The sequence below is a fragment of the Lissotriton helveticus genome, chromosome 3_1 (genome assembly GCF_964261635.1).
Source record: "Lissotriton helveticus chromosome 3_1, aLisHel1.1, whole genome shotgun sequence".
Lineage (NCBI taxonomy): Eukaryota > Metazoa > Chordata > Amphibia > Caudata > Salamandridae > Lissotriton > Lissotriton helveticus.
The window spans coordinates 1,528,499,704-1,528,526,185 of NC_136061.1; the positions used below are offsets into that span (position 1 = coordinate 1,528,499,704).

The 26,482-nt window shown below is 49.0% G+C and overlaps 1 protein-coding gene across 2 annotated transcripts in view; it reads left to right on the forward strand.

Annotated features, from left to right (window-relative positions):
• The first annotated feature begins 1,791 nt into the window (after nucleotides 1-1,791).
• Nucleotides 1,792-26,482, forward strand: part of MCAM (melanoma cell adhesion molecule) — a 233,128-nt gene continuing 208,437 nt past the window's right edge. For both annotated transcript variants that reach the window (XM_078682178.1, XM_078682179.1), the window contains exon 1: nucleotides 1,792-1,912. In XM_078682178.1, coding sequence (XP_078538304.1) covers nucleotides 1,849-1,912 — 64 coding nt within the window. In that variant the 5' untranslated portion in view covers nucleotides 1,792-1,848. The remainder of the gene's footprint in view (nucleotides 1,913-26,482) is intronic.

Consider the following 26,482-nt stretch of genomic DNA (forward strand, 5'->3'; position numbering starts at 1 on the left):
TCCTTCAGAGACCAATTGGATGGGAGATTTATGTTGAGATCCCCACAAACCAGGAGCGGATGAGACCCGTGTGAAAGTTTGTTGGAGACCTCGTCAATGACCCCAGGATTGTCTAAGTTACTCCAATAAATAGCACAGATTGTCATTTTTTGGCCTGTTTGATAGTTGCATTCGGTGATAGCCCAGCGGCCAAATTTGTCAGTTTTGGATTTACTAAACACATACCACTCCCTTTAGCCAAGATGGCGACCCCCCGCGTCTTAGCCCCTTGTGAGGTAGCACACACCAATGTATACCCTAGTGTATTCAAAATATGGCTCTGTGCTCCTTTGATATGAGTCTCTTGCATGCATACAATATTTGCTCCCCAGTTTTGTAGGCCTATTGCCACTGTTTGTCTCTTTTTAAGATCGTTTAGACCAGATATATTCAAAGATATTATTTTTATCCTGGCCATACTGCCGATGTAAGAGTGCCAAAGCTGTTGACCCCTTCCTTCAAATTTCCTCTAAACCCTGCGTGCGTTTCCCTATTCTTTTTTTACATACATTTTGATAACCTGTCCGTCATTCCCATTCTCCCCCCCACCCCAAGACCCACCCCCCCGCCCCCAACCCCCCACCAACCTTGGAGGTTACCTGGCTGCATCACCAGGGGTGTAGCGTCCGTCTGGAAGCCCCACCATGCCCCCCCTGAGTCCTCCCCGCATGAATGGAAAATTTTACTAAAAGAATAATTAAGGACAAAACATAAACCCCAGGCTATACCCGTTCTAGTAATCTATAGTCCTATGAATCATATTCACCAATTCTAGTTTGATGGCTTTAGCAGCCTAATACTATTTCTACTAAAGTTAAGAAGAGAATGGAATAAGTTAAGAACAAGGCATGGAATACATTTGAAAACATAAAGATTAACATATCTCTTTCAGGATACCTTAAGCCAAGACAAAGACCCTTGCACCTAAAAAGGATAAGGGAAGGAAAAAAGGAGAAGAGAATAAAATAGAAAAATTTGAATTCACTTCCGCTCTCGACCATCCATCCTCCTCTCTTGCTACCGAGAGCCCCCACCTTCCCCAATTATCCATCGACCACTATTAATCCATTTCCTCTTCTCCCAGCTTCATGTCTTCCTTTCTCTCTTCCGCTTCTTTTTCTCTCATTTTCCCTCATCTTTAGTACGCTTCATTCTTCTCTTACCCCCTTCTGTGTTTCCCATTCCTCCCTTCCCACCTTCTACCTTCCCTCTTTCTCAGCCTCCCTCATTCCTTCTACCTGCTCTCTTTTCTTCGCTTGCTTCCCTGTCTCTTCCCCTCTTTTAGTTTTCTTTGCCTTCCCATTTTTTTATGTCCTCTCCTTCACTCTGTGTTATTCATTCCTCTCCTTTCTTGCAATCCCTCCACCTTGGGTACCCGTCCATCCCCTCCTCTTCGCCCCACCCCCACTCCTGTTTCTGGTCGCTACAATTCCTTCGTTCTTGCTCATTACCCCTGCACCCCCCTACACGCTTTTCTCTTCTTCCTTGCTTTCTTTGTCGGTCCCTTCTTCTCCTAATCAAACTACGTCTTCTGTCCTGTTTCCTTCCATCTCCCTCCCTCTCATTTCAGTTTTCCCCCTCTTTTCCGCTCTGCTCCCTTCCCTCCCTTCCCTTTGCTATCTTCCTCTCATCCTTTCTCTTCTCTTCCCACCCTCCATCCTCGTCCCTTCCCTCCTTCTCCTGCCCTGCTTCCTTCCCTCTACTGTCCTCCCCTCGGTCCCTCTCCCCCACCCCTCCTCCCCTGACGTCACGGCCCCTGCTAGCTCGCGCCCAGCCTCCTCACTTCTCTCCCTGCCTCGCGCGGTGAAGATGTCTAGGCTCGCGCTCTGCTCCCGCCTCCTGCTGCCCCTGCTCCTGCTGGGCTCCGGCGACGGTGAGTCCCCGGGGGCGCCCTATCAGATCTCGCCCAGCTGCCGTTGAGCGCGCGCGGGGGTTCGTTTGCTGTAACGGTCTCCTTGAGTATGCAGGTGCGCGCCTACCGAGGTGGAAGAATTGCAAGACGTGCGATGTTTATTTGCAGCGTGGACCATTCGCCGTGGTGGGCGTTTCGTTTACACTGCTGGTGTTTCTAGTACTGGAGCATGTGCAGTGGTGGGCAGGGAGTTACTGACCTGGCTGATTTGCCGCCCCTAGGGCGGTGCGTTTTAGGACAGGGGCAATTGCAATGTTGAGACAATTGCACCTTTTGAGTGTTGGCAGTGCGTTGCATGTACAGCGCTGGGGACATTTGTAGTGGCTTATTTGCAGTTTGGGGGCATTCTACTTACTGTTACGGGAGTTATAGTGATTGATGGATTTGCAGTGTTCTGATATGTGCAGTACTGACCCTTATGGTGTGGGGAGAATTTTCAGAGCAGAACATTTGCAGTGATTGGGACTTTGCGATGTTGTGGTATTTCCAGTGCGTTGCCATTTGTCTGGAGAATGTAGGATGTGCATTTATAGTGCTGAACATTGCCAGCATGTGTTTTGGGTATTTCCACCTGTTGGTTATTTGTGCGTGCTTGGGGTGTTTTTGCATAGAGGCATTTGCAGCATAACTGGACTGCATTTGCTGTACTGAGTATTTACAGTAGGCTGGGTGTGTTGTGTATCTTCAACGTTGCGTATGTGAATCCTCCACGTTTTGTATTTCCATAGGGTGATTTTGCACCGTTTCATGGTTGTATCTGCAGTTCATGGTATTTGCAATGCCAAGGGTGTGTTTGCACTGTTACATTTTTCCAGCGCAATCAGTATGCACCTGTTATGTTCTGGTATTTGTGGTATGCTGAATGTGTATGTGCAGTCTTGGGATATTTGCAGCATTATTGTGCTTACGGAGGGCAGGATGTTGGGGGTGTATTTGTTGGGGTATTTGCAGCATGTAAGTGGAGGTTTGCTGTGGTAGGTACTTGGATCATGTATGTGTATTTGCAACGCGGTTGCACTTGCAGCACGAAGGCTGTACATTTTCACCTGTATTTGCAGCACTCATTCGTGTTATCTTTGCTTGGGTATTTGCTGCATGTGGGGATCTCTGGGCATAAGGCTCCGTTCTGCTGGCAGTGGCTGTATTTGCATCCAGGCGTGTTCAGGTGGCACGGTGTTTACTCGCAGAGATGGCGTGTCTTACCAGGCTGTACATTCTGAGCCGTGGTTGGCTGTTGTATTGGTGATTGTGGGGGCTCCAGTTTACGATGGAGGGGTGCTGTGCACGATGCTGTTGGTGGTTGCCTCCGTTATGAGTATTCCGTGCATTCTAGTGTGTTTGTGATGCCAACCGGGCTGTGGGCGGATTCCGGAGGAGAGCTGGAAATGGCTTGTGTCTGTTTGCATTGATTGTTTGTGTTCCGTTGTTGGTATAATCACCGCGTCTTGGCTTAAGAGTCTCTCAAGACGCAGCCAATGAACGTGGCGGCCCAGTCAGTCAATCAATCAATCTTTATTCGGTTTCCATAATTTGTAAAAAAAAAACACATAAAAGTACATATTTAAAATAAAATATATTTCCAAGTTCAGTCATAGGCAGCAGAGCTATGCCTCGGCTTAAACACCATCGCTGGCTGATGGTTTACACGCAGGTGAATCATCCTTTCTGTTCTCTCGGTGCCTGGGGTTGACATTTCGTGCAGTCAGCTAGGAGACAGCTGACTGACAATCAATAACCCACGAGGACCACAATAAGAACAAGGGAAGTTCATGGAGGTAAATACCGAGTTAATGGATTCCACATATACCTATCACCCCACCCCCTTTCAAGGTATTGTGGAAGTGGAGTTAAAATAGTAAATCAATACCTATCTATATGCACTTACCTCCTCGGTGTTTTGGTCTTCAATACGATGCCCAGGATATTATGGTAGGATACCATTTGGGAGAAGTTATTGTGACATTACCATGGTCGACTGGTTTCGGTTTAATATTGCATATCTGGGGTCATCATCAGAGCGCCAACAGAAACATAAGAAGCTTGTGAATTACTTCTTTAGTGTTATGAAGGCATGGGGGTTGTTGCTGTCCCCTTTTGTGGAGAGAAAGAGGTATTTTCCTGAGGGTTTGCCAGTCCCATCAGCTGATTTCCCTTTTCCACTCCATATACACGCTTGGTGCCTATCAATCAGTGGTGCAGCAGGTGCAGAGGTACCGGGGCACAGGGGTTTGACAGGCCCTCTTCACCAGAATTAGTGGCTGTATGTTCTTACAATCCCAGGGGATGGGGCTGGTTCCATTCTTCCAATGCATCCTAGCTACGCCTCTGCTTTCACAGCCTGGCTTCCTGTCATTCACAAGGAGTTCGGGTGTGACTTTGAGTCTTCCTTCTGTTTATTTTCAACAGGCAAACAGCACTGGTCGTTTGAGGGCGAAAAGGAACATACAGGAGAGAGTATAGCACAGTTTAGCTAAAAACAAACCCAAGCTAGCAAAATCTCCTTTCACCAAGTGTCTACCTTCTCCTATTCCCACTCTGGGCACCTCGTCATGGACTGGGGTTTCTGTCACCTGGGTGTTCAGCACAGAGTGCCTTTCGGGATGGTTCCACCCCCACATTAGCAGGATCTCCACATGCAGCGCAGTTACCACAATGGCATTTCAGGTAAGTGAATGTCCTGAAAATGGAGTATGGACCCAGCCCTCCCAGATTTAGGCTGGACATCCCATCTCTAGGCTCGCCACTTTGGTCCAGGACACCATGTTACATGTTCGGCTACAAAACATTGATATCAGTGATGTCAGTCCAGTGAGATTTAATAGAGGCAAGCCAAGGCAACTACTCCCAAAACACATTAGGCTGTCTAACAAATGTCCAGAACTAGAGTCATGGTGCCCTGTTGGCTTGGACCCAGAAATGTCACCCTTAGCTTCAATGACTACATTGAAATACAAGGGTAAGGCACCTGCCGTTTCTGTTCCCTCTTCCATTACTTCTTCAAGCCAGGAAACAGTAGGGCCAGAACTGTCAGCTACAGACCCATGTGGGCTGTAGCCTGGGCATGAAATTCTGCTCCCATCGTTTGCAGGGTTGTCCTGTTCTGCATAGCAGGTGCACTTCCAAATATCTCCTCACTCAAGTTCGCGTTAAGTTGTCGAGCAAAGAAAATCCTACCCCAGACCACTTTCCAGTGAGATTTTTGAACGTGGGCGGTCGCGGATGGCCACTACGGCTCGCGTTTGAAAAACCTTCCGCTCGTGCTGAGGAAGCTGTTGCTCGAGTAGAACATAGGCAGCACCCTCTTGCAATGTGATGTGTTTGGTGCCATTTGTACTGATTTTCCACCCCGGGACAAACACCTGGTGCTAAAAATCAGCGTGGACGGCGCGACCTAACGCACTTTGCTGCTTGCTGAACTCCATGTAGTGCGTGGAAGTTTTTGGTCACTTCTCCGCGAACTCCGCCCAGGCCTAGCCGCGGGCCACCAGTTGAGTCTATGATAGACATCAGCCCATCCACATGAGAGTAATTGACATACAATGAATCTAAATGGAAATTATGTAGTCACTGCCTATCCTGAAAACTGAAGGGCTTTTGTCCGCCTGGACCCGCCTTGGACACTCCTAGGTGGCAAAATTAAAATCATCCCAGGCAAATGTGTTCACATCAGACCCACATTGCAAGTGGCCGCAGCTCGAATGGAGGCCTTGGTGGTATGGGTAGGTCACGGCAGGCAGCCCAGAAATGAAAAGTATCCTACATGCCTGCGGCCCACCAGGGAAATGCCAGGTGGTAGAATGGCCAGTCCGGCCCTGCGGGGTGGGCGTGGAAGAGGCAGACCGACTCATGGGCCTGGAAGTGTTTCCATCGTTATCTGATGGTTCCGTGTTTATCCAGCACATCACATGCAGTGAGCTGGCCAGTCTTAATTCAGTGGAAAGGGCTGACAGTTCATACACAAAGCAGGGCGGCTAATTGTCTGGTGTTGATGTGGGAATGGAGAAGCTCTAAGCTCCCCTCGCAGCAGCTTGTGGTTTTCCCCAAGCAGCCGCTCCTTGTTTAACAAAATCATGAATTTATTACTTGAAGCTACCATTGGCTTCAGAAGAAAATAATCTCGGGTAATGTTGACGTATCATTTATTTTCACGTTGTAGACTTTTGAAAAGTATAAAAAATCCTATATCCTTTGAGGTTCAGTATAAAATGGGATGTGCCTGCTGCGGTTGTTTCCACGTGCACTGCTGCTCCCTTTAATCAACGAAATCCCGTGTTTACTGTTCAGCGCCCGAGGCCACGGCATCGCAGCTTCGGAGCGCTGTAAGAACCAGGTGTGTTGTTACTCTTTTTATTGACTAAACATTGAAAGCCCCAGTCAATCCCGCGGAACTCAACCCTGTATTAGGTGGATTGTTATAAGATTTCTTCAAAGGGTACCTTTAGCTCAGTAGACATTTCTGCGGCTCAAATGAAGGTTTTCAATCATACAATTAATACCTACACAATTGGTGTTCCGTTGGAGGTGTGCGTTTGTTCTTTGTGCCTTGGGTTTTGACAGTGGCTGCCACAAGCAGTGAGTCTGAGCTTCCCTCTCGATCCTGAGCTGGTTTGATGTGCACCAGGGGGCACTTTGAGCGGGTGGGGGGCACTTCGAGGACTAGCACCAGTGGGCACTGTGAGTAGCAGGCGTTGGCGGTCATTGTCTGGAGCCTGCACTGGTGGTAGCACGCGTATCTGGCACAGGTGGGCAGTGTGAGGCGTTGGCATTGGTGGGCAGAATGGGAGGCTAGAATTGTTGGACAGTTTCCAGACCTGGCACTGGTGGGCAGTGGGAGGAGCTGGCCCAGGTGGGCAGAATGGGAAGCTAGAATTGTTGGACAGTGTCAGAAGCTGGCACTGGTGGGCAGTGTGAGGAGCTGGCTCAGGTGGGCAGTATCAAAAGCTAGAATTGTTGGACAGTGTCAGTAGCTGGCACTGGTGGGCAGTGTGAGGAACTCGTTCTGGTAGGGATTATGGGAAGTTAGTATTGTTGGACAGTGTCAGTAGCTGGCACTGGTGGGCAGTGTGAGGAACTAGTTCTGGTAGGGATTATGGGAAGTTAGTATTGTTGGGTGGCACGAGGAGCAGGCATTGATGGGCAGAATGAGCAGGTGGTACTGATGGCCAAAGTGATGAGTTTGCGCTGGTTGACAGTGTGGGAAGGAACTATTGTTGGAGAGTGTGATGGGCAGGCATTGGTGGGCAGTGTGAGGAGGTCATACTCATAGCGTGAGAAGGTGGCCCTGGTGGGCAGTATGGGAAGCTAGTATTGTTGGACGGAATGAGGAGCAGGCATTGGTGGGCAGAACCAGGAGGTGGTACTGATCCGCCAATGCGATGAGTTCACACTGGAGTGCAGTATGGGAAGGCATTATTGTTAAAGAGCGTGATGGGCAGGAATTGGTGGGCAGTGTGAGGAGTTGGCACTGGCATGAGAAGGTGGCCCTGGCGGGCAGTATGGGAAGCTAGTATTGTTTTGGGAATTATGAGCAGGATGCATTAGCTGGAAAAGGGAGGAGGTGGCACTGGTGGCCAGTGTGACAAGTTGGCACTGTTGGGCAGTATGAGGAGCTAGTACAGCGTGTAAGTAGGATGAGTAGCAGGTGTTGGTGGGCAACGTGAGGAGTTGTATCTGATGGGCAGTGTGACTATCTGGTCCTGGTGGGCAGTATGGAAAGCTTGCATTGTAGTTTGTTGGACAGTCTCACCAGCTGGCATCACTGATGGGCAGTGTTAGAAGCAGGTGTAGCGGGCAGTTTGGGGAGCAGCCATTGGTGGACATTGTGAAGAGTTGGCCCTGTTGGGGTGGGGTGTCCGAGGATCCACCACCAGCTGGTACCACTTGAGATCCCTGTCCTTTCCATTCAACACCTTTCATTAGCACCAGACCCATCCCTGAGGTCCACCCAAGCGCCTTGAAGTGCTCGCGTGAACGGCTATCTGCCCTAGCTAGCTAGCAGTCAAGGAGGGCAGGGGGTGGCGCTTTTTAGTGGATTAACTCGGCTTTATTAGGTCAATGTTTTATGTGCTGGAGGGGAAGCTTGCCCTGCTGCTGACTTTGCTGTGCCTGTTGTGTGTGAGAGAATCTGTCTCTACCCCAGTTATACCTGGTTGGCGTAGGAAGGAAGCTTTCACTCCTGATGTCTGTTGTAAATACGTTCTCTCTTTCTCTCTAGCTACGCCAGTGCTGTGCTTTACTTCTGTATGTGTGGTGTGTGGAAACCTTGCACTGCTGATAACTGTGTCATACTTGCACATGCGCTACCTGTTCTCTATGTGACAGAAGCTTGCCTGGTCGTCTTTCCATTCAAGGCCAAACTGGCCATACTGTGCATCGGGCGTTTCCCTGGGAGGCTGGAAGGATAGGGCGGCTGCTTTTGTTCCTGCGGAGCCAGTTTAGTTACTGGGAGCTGGTTTTGTAGCAGTGCTGCAGTTTTAAAAGCACTGCAGAGTTCCTTGTGTATCTAACAGTTTTCAGGCAACAATAAAAGTGCCATGAAACTCTGGTGATTAATGTACCTGCTGGAAAGAGATGGGTGTTTTTGTATAGTGGCGGCTTTGGCTGATCTAAGGTAGTGCAGAGGGTTAATGTGCCTGCTGCAAAGAGCGTGTACAATGCAGATCACAGCACAGTATTTTTTGTGCATCGCTCAGTGGGTTTCTGCTTTTGTCACAGAGATCCTTTTGTTTCTGTGCAGTTCATAAGTTACAATCGTAATGTAAGTTAGAAAGTTATGTTTTTTTGTCCCAGTCTTTGATTATACTAATTTAGCTAAACAGGTTTGTTTGATATAAATACATTCTTATTAGTAAAGGCAACCCTAACCACAGTGTTACGTTCTGAATCCTGGGTTTGTACTTCCCCAGACCAAGCACCCTTAAAATGCCCATCAGTATGGATGACGTGAATCTTACACCTTCTAGTCCCCTTTGTTTTATGTAACATGTTCTATACACTGATTTAGACATATATGATTCATTGCCTCTGTATGTGTTTGTGATGTAAAATGCTCTGACATCCTACACTTGTATGAGAGGTGCTATAAAACAAATGAAATACATGTGAAATGGGCCATCGGGAGATAAGAGGGACTGTTGGAGGGTGATAGTGAGGGAATCATTGAAGAGCCCCAACAGAGATTGTTGTATCCTGGTGTACTGTAAGGTCATTGTTTACTATGCTTTAAAAACAAATACAATGGAATATATAATGAAAAGTGTCTTGTTGAATGCATCCTTTTTAGGTTTTGCCTAGCGAAAGCTGCGCTCTGCGCAGCTTTTCGCGCAGGCGAAATCCTGTTGAGAACTGTAGGGTGCTTTGGGTCGGCCCTCGTCATTGATTGGCTGGCTCCGTAAACGGAGCCTTGCCATTGGACGAGGGGCCTGTCCGTCAATGCCGGACCAGACACGGGGGCGTTCCTGACATTCTTTGCCTTTTGCCGACGTCACGCGACGCCGGGAACGCCCCCGAGTCTGGTCCGGCATTGCCGGCACCTCCCTTGCTCTACTGTCATCACCACAACACTGCGCCCATTTTATCCCAAGCTAAACACTCGGAGAGGCGCAGTGACCGGGTCTTTGAAGGCCGCTCTCCCAATGAAAACAAGTTTTCTCTCCGAGTCAGCACGAGCAGGAAGACGAGCAGCGCGCCTCCCAGCTGGCCTCTCGCATCAGCATCCAGAGCTGCCCTGCGCGGTGTGTAGCTTCAGTGGAGCTTCAGAGTGCAGAGTGGAGCTTCAGAGTGGAGCTTCAGAGTGGAGCTTCAGAGTGGAGCTTCAGAGTGGAGCTTCAGAGTGGAGCTTCAGAGTGGAGCTTCAGAGTGGAGCTTCAGAGTGGAGCTTCAGAGTGGAGCTTCAGAGTGGAGCTTCAGAGTGGAGCTTCAGAGTGGAGCTTCAGAGTGCAGAGTGGAGCTTCAGAGTGCAGAGTGGAGCTTCAGAGTGCAGATTCAGAGTGGAGCTTCAGAGTGCAGAGTGGAGCTTCAGAGTGCAGAGTGGAGCTTCAGAGTGGAGCTTCAGAGTGGAGCTTCAGAGTGGAGCTTCAGAGTGGAGCTTCAGAGTGGAGCTTCAGAGTGGAGCTTCAGAGTGGAGCTTCAGAGTGGAGCTTCAGAGTGGAGCTTCAGAGTGGAGCTTCAGAGTGGAGCTTCAGAGTGGAGCTTCAGAGTGGAGCTTCAGAGTGCAGATTCAGAGTGGAGCTTCAGAGTGCAGAGTGGAGCTTCAGAGTGCAGATTCAGAGTGGAGCTTCAGAGTGCAGAGTGGAGCTTCAGAGTGGAGCTTCAGAGTGCAGAGTGGAGCTTCAGAGTGGAGCTTCAGAGTGCAGAGTGGAGCTTCAGAGTGGAGCTTCAGAGTGCAGAGTGGAGCTTCAGAGTGGAGCTTCAGAGTGCAGAGTGGAGCTTCAGAGTGGAGCTTCAGAGTGCAGAGTGGAGCTTCAGAGTGGAGCTTCAGAGTGCAGAGTGGAGCTTCAGAGTGGAGCTTCAGAGTGCAGAGTGGAGCTTCAGAGTGGAGCTTCAGAGTGCAGAGTGGAGCTTCAGAGTGGAGCTTCAGAGTGCAGAGTGGAGCTTCAGAGTGCAGAGTGGAGCTTCAGAGTGCAGAGTGGAGCTTCAGAGTGGAGCTTCAGAGTGCAGAGTGGAGCTTCAGAGTGGAGCTTCAGAGTGCAGAGTGGAGCTTCAGAGTGCAGAGTGGAGCTTCAGAGTGCAGAGTGGAGCTTCAGAGTGCAGAGTGGAGCTTCAGAGTGCAGAGTGGAGCTTCAGAGTGCAGAGTGGAGCTTCAGAGTGGAGCTTCAGAGTGGAGCTTCAGAGTGGAGCTTCAGAGTGGAGCTTCAGAGTGGAGCTTCAGAGTGGAGCTTCAGAGTGGAGCTTCAGAGTGGAGCTTCAGAGTGGAGCTTCAGAGTGCAGAGTGGAGCTTCAGAGTGCAGAGTGGAGCTTCAGAGTGCAGATTCAGAGTGCAGAGTGGAGCTTCAGAGTGCAGAGTGGAGCTGCAGAGTGGAGCTTCAGAGTGCAGAGTGGAGCTTCAGAGTGCAGAGTGGAGCTGCAGAGTGCAGAGTGGAGCTGCAGAGTGGAGCTTCAGAGTGCAGAGTGGAGCTTCAGAGTGCAGAGTGGAGCTGCAGAGTGGAGCTTCAGAGTGCAGAGTGGAGCTGCAGAGTGGAGCTTCAGAGTGCAGAGTGGAGCTTCAGAGTGCAGAGTGGAGCTTCAGAGTGCAGAGTGGAGCTTCAGAGTGCAGAGTGGAGCTTCAGAGTGCAGAGTGGAGCTTCAGAGTGCAGAGTGGAGCTTCAGAGTGGAGCTTCAGAGTGGAGCTTCAGAGTGGAGCTTCAGAGTGGAGCTTCAGAGTGGAGCTTCAGAGTGGAGCTTCAGAGTGGAGCTTCAGAGTGGAGCTTCAGAGTGGAGCTTCAGAGTGGAGCTTCAGAGTGGAGCTTCAGAGTGGAGCGTGGAGCTTCAGTGGAGCTTCAGAGTGGAGCGTGGAGCTTCAGAGTGGAGCTTCAGAGTGGAGCATCAGAGTGGAGCTTCAGAGTGGAGCTTCAGAGTGGAGCATCAGAGTGGAGCATCAGAGTGGAGCTTCAGAGTGGAGCTTCAGAGTGGAGCTTCAGAGTGGAGCTTCAGAGTGGAGCTTCAGAGTGGAGCTTCAGAGTGGAGCTTCAGAGTGGAGCTTCAGAGTGGAGCTTCAGAGTGGAGCTTCAGAGTGGAGCTTCAGAGTGGAGCTTCAGAGTGGAGCTTCAGAGTGGAGCTTCAGAGTGGAGCTTCAGAGTGGAGCTTCAGAGTGCAGAGTGGAGCTTCAGAGTGGAGCTTCAGAGGCGAGCTTCAGGAGTGGAGCTTCAGAGTGCAGAGTGGAGCTTCAGAGTGGAGCTTCAGAGTGCAGAGTGGAGCTTCAGAGTGGAGCTTCAGAGTGCAGAGTGGAGCTTCAGAGTGGAGCTTCAGAGTGCAGAGTGGAGCTTCAGAGTGGAGCTTCAGAGTGCAGAGTGGAGCTTCAGAGTGGAGCTTCAGAGTGGAGCTTCAGAGTGGAGCTTCAGAGTGGAGCATCAGAGTGGAGCATCAGAGTGGAGCATCAGAGTGGAGCATCAGAGTGGAGCATCAGAGTGGAGCATCAGAGTGGAGCATCAGAGTGGAGCATCAGAGTGGAGCATCAGAGTGGAGCATCAGAGTGGAGCATCAGAGTGGAGCATCAGAGTGGAGCATCAGAGTGGAGCATCAGAGTGGAGCATCAGAGTGGAGCTTCAGAGTGGAGCTTCAGAGTGGAGCTTCAGAGTGGAGCTTCAGAGTGGAGCTTCAGAGTGGAGCTTCAGAGTGGAGCATCAGAGTGGAGACTTCAGAGTGGAGCTTCAGAGTGGGCTTCAGAGTGGAGCTTCAGAGTGGAGCTTCAGAGTGGAGCTTCAGAGTGGAGCTTCAGAGTGGAGCTTCAGAGTGGAGCTTCAGAGTGGAGCTTCAGAGTGGAGCTTCAGAGTGGAGCTTCAGAGTGGAGCTTCAGAGTGGAGCTTCAGAGTGGAGCTTCAGAGTGGAGCTTCAGAGTGGAGCTTCAGAGTGGAGCATCAGAGTGGAGCATCAGAGTGGAGCATCAGAGTGGAGCATCAGAGTGGAGCATCAGAGTGGAGCATCAGAGTGGAGCATCAGAGTGGAGCATCAGAGTGGAGCATCAGAGTGGAGCATCAGAGTGCAGATTCAGAGTGGAGCATCAGAGTGCAGATTCAGAGTGGAGCATCAGAGTGGAGCTTCAGAGTGCAGAGTGGAGCTTCAGAGTGCAGAGTGGAGCTTCAGAGTGCAGAGTGGAGCTTCAGAGTGCAGAGTGGAGCTTCAGAGTGGAGCTTCAGAGTGGAGCTTCAGAGTGGAGCTTCAGAGTGGAGCTTCAGAGTGGAGCTTCAGAGTGGAGCTTCAGAGTGGAGCTTCAGAGTGGAGCTTCAGAGTGGAGCTTCAGAGTGGAGCGTGGAGCTTCAGAGTGGAGCTTCAGAGTGGAGCGTGGAGCTTCAGAGTGGAGCTTCAGAGTGGAGCGTGGAGCTTCAGAGTGGAGCTTCAGAGTGGAGCTTCAGAGTGGAGCTTCAGAGTGGAGCTTCAGAGTGGAGCTTCAGAGTGGAGCTTCAGAGTGCAGAGTGGAGCTGCAGAGTGGAGCTTCAGAGTGCAGAGTGGAGCTGCAGAGTGGAGCTTCAGAGTGCAGAGTGGAGCTGCAGAGTGGAGCTTCAGAGTGCAGCTTCAGAGTGCAGAGTGGAGCTTCAGAGTGGAGCTTCAGAGTGGAGCTTCAGAGTGGAGCTTCAGAGTGGAGCTTCAGAGTGGAGCTTCAGAGTGGAGCTTCAGAGTGGAGCTTCAGAGTGGAGCTTCAGAGTGGAGCTTCAGAGTGGAGCTTCAGAGTGGAGCTTCAGAGTGGAGCTTCAGAGTGCAGAGTGGAGCTTCAGAGTGCAGAGTGGAGCTTCAGAGTGCAGAGTGGAGCTTCAGAGTGCAGAGTGGAGCTTCAGAGTGCAGCTTCAGAGTGCAGAGTGGAGCTTCAGAGTGCAGCTTCAGAGTGCAGAGTGGAGCTTCAGAGTGCAGAGTGGAGCTTCAGAGTGCAGAGTGGAGCTTCAGAGTGGAGCTTCAGAGTGGAGCTTCAGAGTGGAGCTTCAGAGTGGAGCTTCAGAGTGGAGCTTCAGAGTGGAGCTTCAGAGTGCAGAGTGGAGCTTCAGAGTGGAGCTTCAGAGTGGAGCTTCAGAGTGGAGCTTCAGAGTGGAGCTTCAGAGTGGAGCTTCAGAGTGGAGCTTCAGAGTGGAGCTTCAGAGTGGAGCTTCAGAGTGGAGCTTCAGAGTGGAGCTTCAGAGTGGAGCTTCAGAGTGCAGAGTGGAGCTTCAGAGTGCAGAGTGGAGCTTCAGAGTGGAGCTTCAGAGTGTCAAGAGCAATGCCAATAGCTCTAACTTTAACAAAGGCAAAACCATTGCATTGTAAATGCTTGTTGCCATTTGTTCCCAAATTTTCTTGGGGGGCGTACCCCCCAAATCCTCCTTGTAGTGGTCAGGCTCGCTCGATATGCTCCATATAGGGGGGTGATCTGACAAAATTTGCCAGGGCTGCTTTGGGTTCCCAGTCCGGCTCTGATTACGTTCTCTCTTCCGCTCTTACAGATCACTCTAGAGAATCTCCTCGTTCTTTGAAAATTCTTGAATTGGGCAGAACAGAAACTGTGTTAACGGGGTAATTGGGACCTAGAGTAGACATGTCGAGACCTTGGTTGCACATTTGGTTGTTGTCAAGTGGTACAGTTCTTAACTTTGATGTTTAAATAAACCTAGACATATTTAAACGTTGCCGACTTCATAGAATAATTGTGAAAACATTTTGAGGTTGGGGCCCAATGATTTTTTGTCCAAGCAGGGGCGTTGCATAATTTTTTTTAGGACCACTGCTGTATACTGATTTACAAACGTATGATTATTCTTCTTTGTCTGTGTAATGCGTGTGTGATGTAAAGTGCTCTGACACCCTACTCAGGTATGAGTGGCGCTATAAAAGAAATGCATGTGAGAGAGGGTGGTAATGGAGACTTAAGGGGCACTGTTAAAGGATGGTAGTGAGGGAATCCATGGTGGAGGTGGTCATTGTGAGCAAAAACAACCATTGTCGTACGGGGCGCCACCAGTGCTAAAGTTGGCCCTGACACCCTGGTGGGGGCCTTGTTTGCTATCACACCTGCAGTCATAGATGACCCGCCATGAGGAAACCCACAAACGTCTGCAAGGAAAGCGCTGGGGGCTCAGAGAGGTGCTACATAACAACTGCTGAACATAACATTAAGATAAACATAAAATGAACGAAATATTAACAGTTGAAACTTTTAGCAGTAAAATGAAGGCAGTTATTAGTATTTCATTTTGTGCAGTTCAGTGCAGGTGTGTTCATTGTTTTTTGGGTGATTTGTAGTCAGGGACCTGTGAGAGGAAGGTGTGTGTTCTTAATTCCACCTGCCAATATCTTGAAGCTGGTGCCAGAAGGCTCAGTTCGGATGTCTGCGGTAGTCTGTTGCAACTGTCCGGTTTATTAGGGATTAGTGCTGGAGTGGTCATTTTGGCTTATTTTGAAGGTGCCTTGGAGGATTTACTGTGCAGAGAATGGCAAACACTCACCGGTTTTTGAGAAGAAACAAACTCCCCTCAGAGCCTTGCATACATTGTGCTAAAAAGAAGTAGGAAACCATGGGGTAGTTCATGAGGATCTACAAAAGGTGCTTTCAGAGACGTCCGTGAGCTAATAGCTGTGTGAGTGAGACAGAAATGCACCACCAAAGTCAACAGAGGAATATAATGAAAGCATGTTGCTTTATGCTGTCAACGTGGATTTCTGTTGTGGTCGCAGTGATGGCTGTTTTGTCTGCAAAGTTGAAACAAGTAGTTTGAAGTCAAGGTGTTGTTCGGTTTGGAGTGTCCTTTCTATTTTGGGTTCACCAAATGAGAGGATGTTGATGATGTCAGGGAGCGTGGCTAGGAGACAGGGCGTGGCGTTGTAGAGGACCGAGGACCCTCAGAGTAGGCAGGGGAGTTGCTATAGAGAGGGAAACGGCCTTCGCAATGCGGGCTGAGCCACACGTGCCGTTTCCCAGCAAGTGGAACCACGCTTGCCTTAACCACACATATACCTTAACCAAGCATATGCGTTGTTAAGGCAATGCGCAGTCTAGATGCTGGGATGGGCGAACACAGGAAGGGGAAGGATCAGGAGAAGACATGATCTGGTAAGTGGGGCTAGGGCCGGGTTTTGAATGTGTGGGGTAGTTTCTGAGGGCTGGGGTAGTTTTTAGGGGTCAGGGTCGTTTTTAGGGCTCAGGAGGGCTGGGGGAGTATTTAGGGCTCGGGGGTTGACGTTGTTTTTAGGTCTCTGTCAGGGGGTCGGGGTAGTTTTTACAGCTCAGAGGGGATTTGGGTAGTTTTTAGGGCTGATGGGGGTCAGGGTAGTTTTTAGGACTTGAGGTTGGGGTCCTTTTTAAGACTCAGGGCGGGGGGGCTGGGCTGTGATCCTTACCATCCATTCAGGGCACAAGTCGTAAAAAAAGAAGTGGTGGGACGCTGTCACCGGAAGTGACATCATGACAGGAAGTGACGTCACGAAGTGTGCCGAGGTCCTCGTCCCAGAGAGGCCAAAGAGTGAAGTCCAGCTGTTTGGCAGGGGGGATGGCGTCCCCCCGGTAAAATAAGTGGGGGAACGCCGTCCACCCGCGTGGTACCCCGACTCGAGCCCTGGATCCATTACCCTTTACCAGTCATGTCTTTGCCATGAAATTGCATGGTAAAGGAATGCGTTGTTCAGAAACATTCGTTGTTCAGCCAGCATTGTAGAGGCGTTAGTGGTTTAGTCATGTGTTCTTCTTTCATACAACTTATAGAGAAGGAAGGATTTGGTAGCACTCTTCCTGCCCCTGAGATGCCTGCTGTGGCCCAAGATGAAGTGACCTGGTTGTTTAATGTGTTCACCAGATCTAGGAGAACATAGCTGTTTGGGCGAGTTGTGATGGGTTGGAACATTGCCTCAAGGATGACCGCCATGGTGGGTTGGCGCAGTGGCATGCAGTGATTCAATTGCAGTTGGTAGAAGAGGCTGTGCGTGTTAAGGTTAGGTTGCTGGTGGTTGCTTGTGTTCTGCAACCGGAGGGCGGTGTAGCATTTAATTATATTTTAGAGAGACTTTAAACTGTTATTTTCCTTTACTGCCTTCCCCCAGGACCCGATCACCTGTTGGAAGTCTTTGCTAACACTATATTATTTGCATTTTTCTTAAGTCTTTTACTGTGATTTGTATGTCTGAGGACAAGGCTAGATGTTGCATATAGAATTTTTAGATCAATACTTGCATTAAAGTATGAGTATCTGTTTTTCCTCACTATCCCTGGAAGATCTCTGTGGCTCTTTGGGTCGCCCTGCTCCAATGCAACAGTCAATATATGGAGGCTGGAAGAAAGGCAGTGACACATTTATCTTAGCTCAAGAGGTAGGGGTTTTTTTGGGAGGCAGTTATATAACACTAGAGATTCATGAATAAGCCTCCCTGTGAAAGCTAGGGACATACCTTACCAAACATGTTAGTCACTGGTGGGCTCCTCGCTATACAAGTCACCTGAAAGTAGGAAAGACATTGATTGCTCAAGCCACCCTAGTTTCAGACTGGGAAGAATTAAACTCACCGGGGATCCGAGTAGGGGCCAGCTGTGGGGTTACCACTATGTTTCAGGGTGAAAATAAGGCTTTAGGTATCTCTGGGGGTTGGTCATCTGTGTTTGTGGGGTGCAGGTCTATCTGGGGAGTGGCATTTGAGGAGACGGGCAATAGCAATGAAAAATGTGTTGACACCAGGCGTCGGAAACCATTTTTTTAAAACAAATGTTATTCATCAAAGGACACATATAGAGCAGGGCTCTGAACCCCAGAGACATCTGCATAATCAATACACAACATTATGACTTTGATTTTCTTTTTGTCAATAAAAGGACAAGGATGAGGAAAGGGCAATACAAATGAAAATGTACCTTCAAGAACCCCCCCAAACAGCCTCCCCCTCCAGTCGCACCAACCGCCCCCTGCCATGATCTAGTCGTGACCCTACCTCATTGACACTCGCACCTGTACACATATCGATTGTAAGGACATCACATCACACACCCGTTTAATGATATTAGACTGGATTGAGGAGCCCCCCTGCATCGACCGGCTCCAGCAGCAGACCCCGATAATCCACCCACTGCTTCCAAATTTTAAAATGTTATTTTGCAGGCAGCCCCTTGCCATAAAGATCGGAAGTTCCATGCCTATCCATGCAAAAGTCCCTCTTCCAGACCGACAACGAAAGTGGCATCAGAGCCTTCCAATCCTTAGCTATATCCCTCTTTGCCATGGTAAACCCCAGTCGGAAACCATTTTGACAGCAGGGATTGGCACTTTTAATAGTTTAGTGCTTTCATCAGGACCTAGCCTATATTGCATCAAAAGCCAACAACTTTACCGGCTGCCCCCTGAAATTCGAATCAACAATATCAATGGGACAGCATATCAAGGAAAGAATATTGAAAATATAATTTCGACAAGTAAGTTCTAGATTTTCTTTACCTAACTCCACAGATATGTAACTACACAGTACGTAAATCTTCAACGTATGTAGATGTAGAGTTAAGAATAGTACATCTGTCTATATGCACTTACTTTTGGATATTTTTACCCTTGATATTCTGTCCTCGATATTAGTACGCCACAGTGCCCTTGTTGTCAATATTCAGTAGCACAATCACAATAAAGGGCCAATATTGAGGATTTTCCAGTTTTTTTAAAATGATTTTTTAAGTTTAGATTGTCCATGAATGTTTAAGTCCCGATCGGTGTCGGTATCATACTTTGTGCATGTGTTCTAATAATGTTAGTTTATCATTGTTTAATGCACTGGTGTATGCAGGTGTGACGGTGTTACTGTGTATCTTAACACCTTAGCTGCGGCGGCTATTCCGCCGCAGCGCTAAGGGGGCGGGGCGGCCGCACCCATGCTGGTGACGGAACCGCTCCGTCACCAGCCTCGGTTGAGCTGTGCTCATGACGGAGTGGTTCCGTCATGGCCCCGCCCGCTCAATGGAACGCCCAGCGCAGGCGCGGAATCCGCGCTGCGCAGGCGAGCTGGCCATGACGGAACCACTCCATCATCAGCACAGCGCCACCGCAGCTGATGATGGAGCGGTTCCGTCATCAGCATCGAAGGAGTTAATGTCTGTTTCACTGTGGTTGCTTGGTTGCCATATTCCACTTTAGTGCAGCAGTTTCGCTTACACCCCGTGAGTTGACTCACAGGGAGATATTAGAGGAGGGCTATTGAATGGAAAAGATAGGATCTGTTGGTTAATTTTTCATGGTCTGGCCTGATAGCGCATCTGTTGCCAGACAATTATATGAGAATCGCCAGGAGAGGGACTTTGGCTCTGCCTACATGTTGGGAGCCAGGAGTGCACGTTTTGATGGGACAGAAGTTGTGTGCTTCCCCACAAAAGTGCTTGCTCTCACACAGCTGTGGTCATAATCTTTATTACCATACCAAAATACTTTATTTCTGCAACATGGCATACCAGTTTCCTCCATCATGGCTCATCACAAATTACCATACAATAATGATTTCCTAATTGGATATGTAAAATGTAAATGTAAATGTAGTATACTTGTAAAGCGCACAGCTGCCCCAGCAACGGGGCGTCCCGGCGCTGTATAACTCTGGGGAAAATACATCAACTATTGTTTAAGAAGTTAAAAGCATTGGATAAAACAAACATCAACTAATTAAAAAAATTGCAATACAATATATAAAAAAAAAAGATATACAGTACATAATTGTAACAACTTTGTAATTAAATTGATGGGACAATCCCTATAAAGTGTCAGTGCAGATTCACAACTTTCCGGCCACCTGATGCGCCACATATAGCCATGAAATTTGGCGATGGAACAGGCGAACTGTTCATTTATCCAGCTGCCTGACGTTGAACTTTCAGGGGCTCAATTATGACTTGTAATTCTGTTAAAGTGTCTTAGATAACTAGATACTGTATGGTGTTTTTCGCTGGCAGCAGCACAGATCAGATGGGAGGAGAGCAGTCATCAACCTATATGGATTATTATGTCTGGCTTTACTGTGCAACTGTCACCTGACCTTTTAACCTACACCCATATTCCTCAGTTCTTTGCTTCCACACAACTATATATCCATTCCCATGCCACCTTTCTGTAACGCTTCACATTCCTGCACAGCACTACTGTTTTGTACATAAAAGTCTAAGTCCAGAAAAGGCTGCCCTTTCTTTTCTGGGAGAACAATCCGAATTTAAAGCTATTGTCTTCGAGACAAGGGATTTCCCTGTACCTGTTCATTTTCCTTATGTGGGAGTGCAAGCCAATGACGTCATGTGTAGGCAAATCCTAGCTTTGGGGGTTCAGATTTCTCTTAGGGGCGAAGTGTGTCCCACCTGTGAGGCGTGTCTGAACTCTCTGGGGCAGCTGTTGCGGGATACAGAGTGGTTCTCGGACTGTCCAGGGCAAACAAAGTGCAGGTTCTCAGAGCCTGACAGGACGGGCCCGAGTCCATGTATCTCTTGAGGGGGGGCAATAGTGGGAGGGGCAGTAGCTCTGCAGTGCTTAATTTGTAAAACAAAAAGTGCCGGTACCCAAAGGCCAGCCCAGAAATGTTCAGCGCGCCGATTACCTAGGCTGATAGTTAAAGATGCACACGGTAGTTTTTAGGACTAACAGACGCTCCCTGTCCATTTATCTCCCACTTGAAAGTTCCTGCTTTCTTCCTCCATTACGCTGTTGGCGCCTTTCTCCATCTTTCTGATCTGTGTGTTTTCTCTCGGTAAATATCTGAAGGGATAATAAGTGCCCCACCGGCTCAAATTAAGCACTGGTTCTGGGGTGCTGTTTTCTGCAGTAGGGCAGAGACGTGAGTGTGTCGCAGCTCTTGGTAACAAAAGGTGGGGCGCCGGCACCCCTTCGTGGATGCAGGATTATGGGGGTGTCGGCTGCGAGCCCCCGGCTCCAGGGTTCTGCTTTCTCTCAAGTGGCACAAAGCCCGTGCTGTGATGCTGTGGCAGATTCTGGCATCCCTCGAAAGAGGGGCGGGGTGATGGGGTTCAAAGTGGGGTTCAGTGCAGGTATGACTCGGAAGAGGGGGTCGGCTGGTTGCTCTCCCAGCTCATAGCTGCCGTCGGTTGCCAGTGTGGGGCATTGAGCTGGGGCTGTGGCATTTACTGTGCGTGTGTCCAGCTCCGGTGTGTACGGTGCACCCATCTCACGAGAGGGTGGACGTGGAGATTGTCCGGGTGTTCTTTGCCCTGGGGCCCCCCCCGCCCGTATTGTGAAATTACAGGGCCATTCCAGGGGTGGGGGTGGTGTTTCGTATCTGGGGTGCCGTCTCTTGCTTTTCTGGGACAGAGGGCCACTGTTGTGAAGCTGTGAGGCAGTCTCTAAGTTGACCAGTTCCTGCTGGATAGCGCGCTTCCCCTAACTATCAATGGTGCAGCAGGTGCAGTTGTACCGGTGCCCAGATGCCCTCTGAATCCTGATTACTGCCGCCCTTTGCTAACCAAGCAGCGTTCGTCGGGAAGTGTGGTGGGGGGCCCTGCTTGCACAAGGGCCCACGGCCCTCTTGCTACGTCACTGCCCCCAAGGGCTCTCATTTTGACAGTGCGGATTGTAGTGGTGCTTGTCCGGCTGTCGCACATTCTGACCCCCGCCCCCGTGGAGGGGAGGGGGGCTATGAAGGACTGGGATTGTTAAAGGCTTTGTGTGTGCTTCAGAAATGGACTTCGCTGAACTTCCTGAAAGTCGGGAAGTTGGCATGTTGGGTGCAGTCTGAATAGAGTCACTTGTGTGGCTTGCCCCCTCCCGACACTGTCCCTATAGAAAGGGAAGATCTGCGTCTCCATCCTGTCATCCCCCCTACCCCCACGCCGTCCAAAACTCCCCATTAGAGATGTAAGTCATCGTGAACAGAAGCCTCTTCGTCGCCCAATGACGTTTTCTTTTGTTTTGTGGCCCCGCCTTCTCCGCACAATTTAATCAGTTCTAGGACCCGGCCTATATAGGATTGAATCCCATGAGACAGCTCAGTGGGATGCTGTCACTATACCTGCTATTGACTTATGCCTGACCTGCAGCGTACTCCCTGCAGGTGGAAATACACAACCAGTGTGCCGACGCAGAGGTCGTATATAACCCGCACAGGTGTACTCTCTGTGAGACCGGTCAGGGGTTTAAGCTGCTTCAGAGAGGAGGAAGAGGAGGCCTGACTTGCCTTGCAAGGTAGTTCAACGGGTTGAGGCATCAGCAGCAGAGATCTGGGTGTGTTTGACTTGTAATGTAGGACAAAGGTTTCAGTCACATTCTGACTGTACAAGGGGTGGATATACCCGATGCAGAGACCTTTATTTAACCCGGAGTCTCAAGTCGAATCCTGATGCGTCAAATTAGCTCTCATCACCGTCATGTCGATAAAACCAGAACCGTCCGGGTTGGGGTGCGAGAGGCGGTGCACCAGGGCTGTCTGAAACTACTGGAATGAATGAAAGCGAGACTATATCATGGAATAGGGCAGTGCGAGGGCTCAGGGAGAAGGGCAGTGGGCACCGGATAGGCGAGGAGCCTGATGTGGACAAGATGTCCTGTTCTGTGGTCAGTCCGTCACGTTAAATCACGCAGTAGTGTGTCAGGGGTCATACTGCAAGGGAGGTAATGCCCCCTTTGTTGATGTTATTCAATACAGCAATAATCAGGGTTCAGTGGGCCTCTCAAGCCTCTGGGCCCCGGTGCCACTGCACCTGCTGCACCGATGGAAGCTACGTCCCATTTAGTCAGAGGTGAGGACACTCCTTCGGATTTCTCCATCTGTGCCCTTTCATATCACATCCCCGAGACTCTGAGCCATTCCTGCTATACCTGGGCACACCAGGGCACCGGAAGTGGGGGTCGGTTCCGGAGCGAGGCACAGGTGCATGACGGGGAAATGGATGGCCGCAGCCCTCGTGCCAGGAAGGAGCGGCAGGAGCTATCGCACCGAAAGGAAATGCTGCAAATTCCTGGTCCCCATCGCCCGACGAGCTGTGCCAGGGTCCGGCAGGGCCGGTCTCAGCCGGTGGCTGGCTGCCAGACCCCTCCCGACGGGAGATGCCTGTCGGCCTCGTAACTAACCCCCTCTTAACGCAGAAAGTTCAGCGTGCCTGAGGACAGGCGTCAGACTGGGCACTCGTCCCAGGGTACACCAGCCCGTCTCCGGCCCTAGGATTCCTTCCGTTGCATAAAACACGGACTACTAAAATCTCAGAATGAACATTTTGGTCACTCAGAGCTTGGATTTGTGGAGCAGGAAAGGAGAAGTAGTGGCGTAAGGGCCAGAGCTGCCGACTTTGGAACTGGGGAAGCGGTTCGAGTTTTGGCCTCTCCTCAATATCCTGTGATTCTAAGCAAATCACTTAATCTCCCTGTGCCTACAAAAAACAAGCATTGGCAAAGCCAATAGGCCTTGCCTATGCAAGAGCTATTGGCGTTGCCAATGTGTTAGCCATGTTGAGCTCCAGCATGGCTGCTGTTCACCATGGCTAAAAGGCAGTGGCATAGAGGAGAGGTGCGTGGAGTATCGTAGAGTGGAATCGCAGAGAGTGGAGTAGAGTGGTGTGGCGTGGCAGAGAGTGTTTTGTATTGGAGTGGCATACACTGGAGTGGCATAGAGTGGAGTGGACTGGTGTAGAGTGCACTGGCGTAGAGTGTTGCAGAGTATAGTGGCATAGAGTGCAGTGGCATTGAAATTAGCCGCATACAATGTAGCGTCGTTGAATGCAGTGACGTAAATTAGAATTGTGCATAGTAGAGTGCAGTGGCATAGAGTGGTGCAGAGTAGAGTGGCATAGAGCGAGTGATGCAGAGGGCAATGGCGCAGAGTAGAGTCGGGTAACATAAGAGTGCAGTGACGTAGAGTGGTGCAGAGTAGAGTAGCATAGAGTGGTGCAGAGTAGAGTATAATGCTATGGAGTGCAGTGGCATAGAGTGGAGTAGTATGGAGTATTAAAGAGTAGAGTGGCGTATTGTTTAGTGGTGGAGAGTGCAGTGTTTTAGAGGGGTGTCAGACTGCAGTGGAGTAGAGTGCACTAGAGTGGTGTAGAGAGCAGTGGTGTAAAGTACAGTGATGCAGAGTAGAGTGCAGTGACATAAAGTACAGTTGTGTAGAGTGCATTGGTTAGAGTAGAGTGGCAGAAAGTGCAGTAGAGTAGATTGTTTCAGAGTAGAGTGAAATGTCTTTGTGTGGAGTGGTGCAGGGTAGAGTGCAGTTGCATAGAGTGTAATGGTGTAGAGTACAGTGGTGTAGAGTAGTGGCATAGAGTGCAGTGGTGCAGAGTAGATTAGAGTGGCATACAGTGGAGTGACGTAGAATGCAGTAGCAGAGAGTTGAGTGTTACAGAGTAAAGTGCATTGGCGTAGAGTGTATTGGCATTCAGTGCAGTGGCGTAGAGTGTAGAGTCATGTAGAGTGGCAAAGAGTGCATTGACATAGAGTAGAGTGGTACAGGGTAGAGTAGAGAGGCATACCATGAAGTGACATAGAGTGCAGTGGCATAGAGTAGAGTGGTGCATAGTGCAGTGGCGTAGAGTGGTGTAAAGTGGAGTGGTGCAGAATAGAGTGCAGTGGTGTGGAGTGGTGTAGAGTGGAGTATCGTAGAGTGCAGTATGCATGGTATGGTAGTGCACTGCTATTGCAGACAACACATTTTCAATTGAAATGACCATTACATTTGCATAGACATGCAGTTTTACTACTAAAACTACACAGTACACCAGAAAATGTGTGGAAATTGCATCACCTAGTGTAATGCTTTGTTTGGATCATATTAAAGTATTGTTTCCAACACACTTCAGAAATAACAAAATACATTTCTTTATTTGTGTTATATTGTGAAATACTTACACAGTACATTTAAATGTTTGGTTCTAGAAAAAACTTTTTCCTACCCTCAAAGTCCAGCAAGATTTTCACATAATTCTTCTCACTTTGAAGCCAGAGAAAGAAAAGTAAACAAGCACCCTCCGAAGACAGTGCCTGACATTTGAACTTGGTCTTTGAATGCACAGCAACATTGACAAGATAAGAACAAGATTTAAAGGCCTCTTTACAGAAAAAGAGTTTGTGGAAGAATACATTAACCCCTTCGACGCTGATGACGAGCTGGGCTCTTCATGGCTTAGCCTCCTCGCACGCTCATGACGAGCCCAGCTCGTCACTTAAAGTGCGATTTAAAAAATCTCAGCGTACGAGCGGAATTCCGCCCGCACGCATGCGGTTAAACATGTTTTAGGCAACGGGATGGACAAACTGAACCTGGAGAGCCTAAACCAAATAAAGCTAGCAAATAGAAATCCAGAAAATGTGAGTTACAAACCACAAAGCCAATGGTAATCAACGGGTGGAATGTATTCCTAGCTCAACTTTCTGAATGTCCCCATGATGTCTCTATCTGGTAGGCTGCAACCTAAAAATGAATATCTCCTTGTGTAATGTGCTTAATGTAAGGTGCTCCAGTACCTTCGGGTCGAGTTTCCACTACCTAAAAAAAGTAAACTGCATTGCAATTGATGCACTCCTGTCACAGTGCAGTACAATTGCTTGGTTTTCCGGACGTTAGGTCCCAAACTGAGAATCTGATTGGCTAGCTAAAATGTTTCTGGAACTGCACCATTCTAGCTACTGCTAACTGTAGGTGTATGTATGGTAGCCACACATGGCCTTCTTTGTCACACACGTAGACTGGGCATCACCACCAACTCGCAGAGAATTGTTTTTAAAAATGTTTTTAAATAGTTTATTTGCGTTCATTGGATTTGCAGGCCTGCTAGATATTTCTGAATCATGATGGGTCTGTAATGCAAATGAGCACCATTTCCAGAGACATTTGAGTAAAGAAGGAATCCAAAAGGGTAGAAATATGCAAATGAGCACATTACCAATGATGCCTAAGCTAACATTGATAATTTTACCTACTGTAAATACACCATCCATGATTTGCAAGTCCCATTGAGAGGTGATATCAAAAGACAACAGTCTGAAGAGTGACCATACTCGAGGGGCGCGAAGGAGACTCTCAGTGGGTCCCCTTTAAGCTGAAGGCCTATGAATGTCTGTGAGATATAGTAGTGTCGGGGGATACTCGCCACCTTATGCAGGGAGGTTCTTCATTTTGCATTATGGATTGGTACACACATTGCAGGGCCACAGGTTTTCACTGTGGTTCCTAAGTGGTGCAAGCTATTCACTGTCCACAGTCAAGGGCTGCAGACGTTGTTTGGTGTGATTCCGTAGCACGCGCAGGGTATCAGCAGGTGGGGTGTATATGGTATGAGAGATGCCATGCATGCCTATGGGTTTGCACCGGGGGCAACCACCGTGTGTTCAACACAGCCCACACACATAGGCAACATGTCTTGTTTGATGTATTTTATTAGTATGCTGTGGGCAGGGCCACTGGAGTTATGCATTTTCCGTTTAATTATGGATTTGCTGCATTTGCCACATAATCCACCATCTGATGTATAATTTGAGGGTTTTAAGCAAAAAATGTCTTTTAGCCCAAACAAATATAAAAGTTGCTAAGCATTTAGTGGCATGTGGTGCCACGCAGTCGAAGACCATTTGCAAAAAATGACTGGTCATCGTTCAATTGCATATTGCTATATTTGGTTTTAAAGTGGTACTAATGAGGTGAACCTCTGCTCAGACTATGATAACGTGCAAACATAATATAACAAAACAATGCTATCACAAAAGGTGTCACATTAAGCCACCTAATTTACCTTTTCTAGCTGCATAATTTAGTCAACTCTTCCACATAATTTCGTCTTGCCATGTCACCTAATTCAAGCGGCCCTTTCTGTGGGTATTTTAGATAAGATCAACACCTGATGGCTGTGGGCTGAATATGGGCAAACTGAGTTGTAGGTATAGTACATCCCCAGTTGGTGGGTGACGCAGGTGTTGTGTGTCAGTGGGGATTAATGCC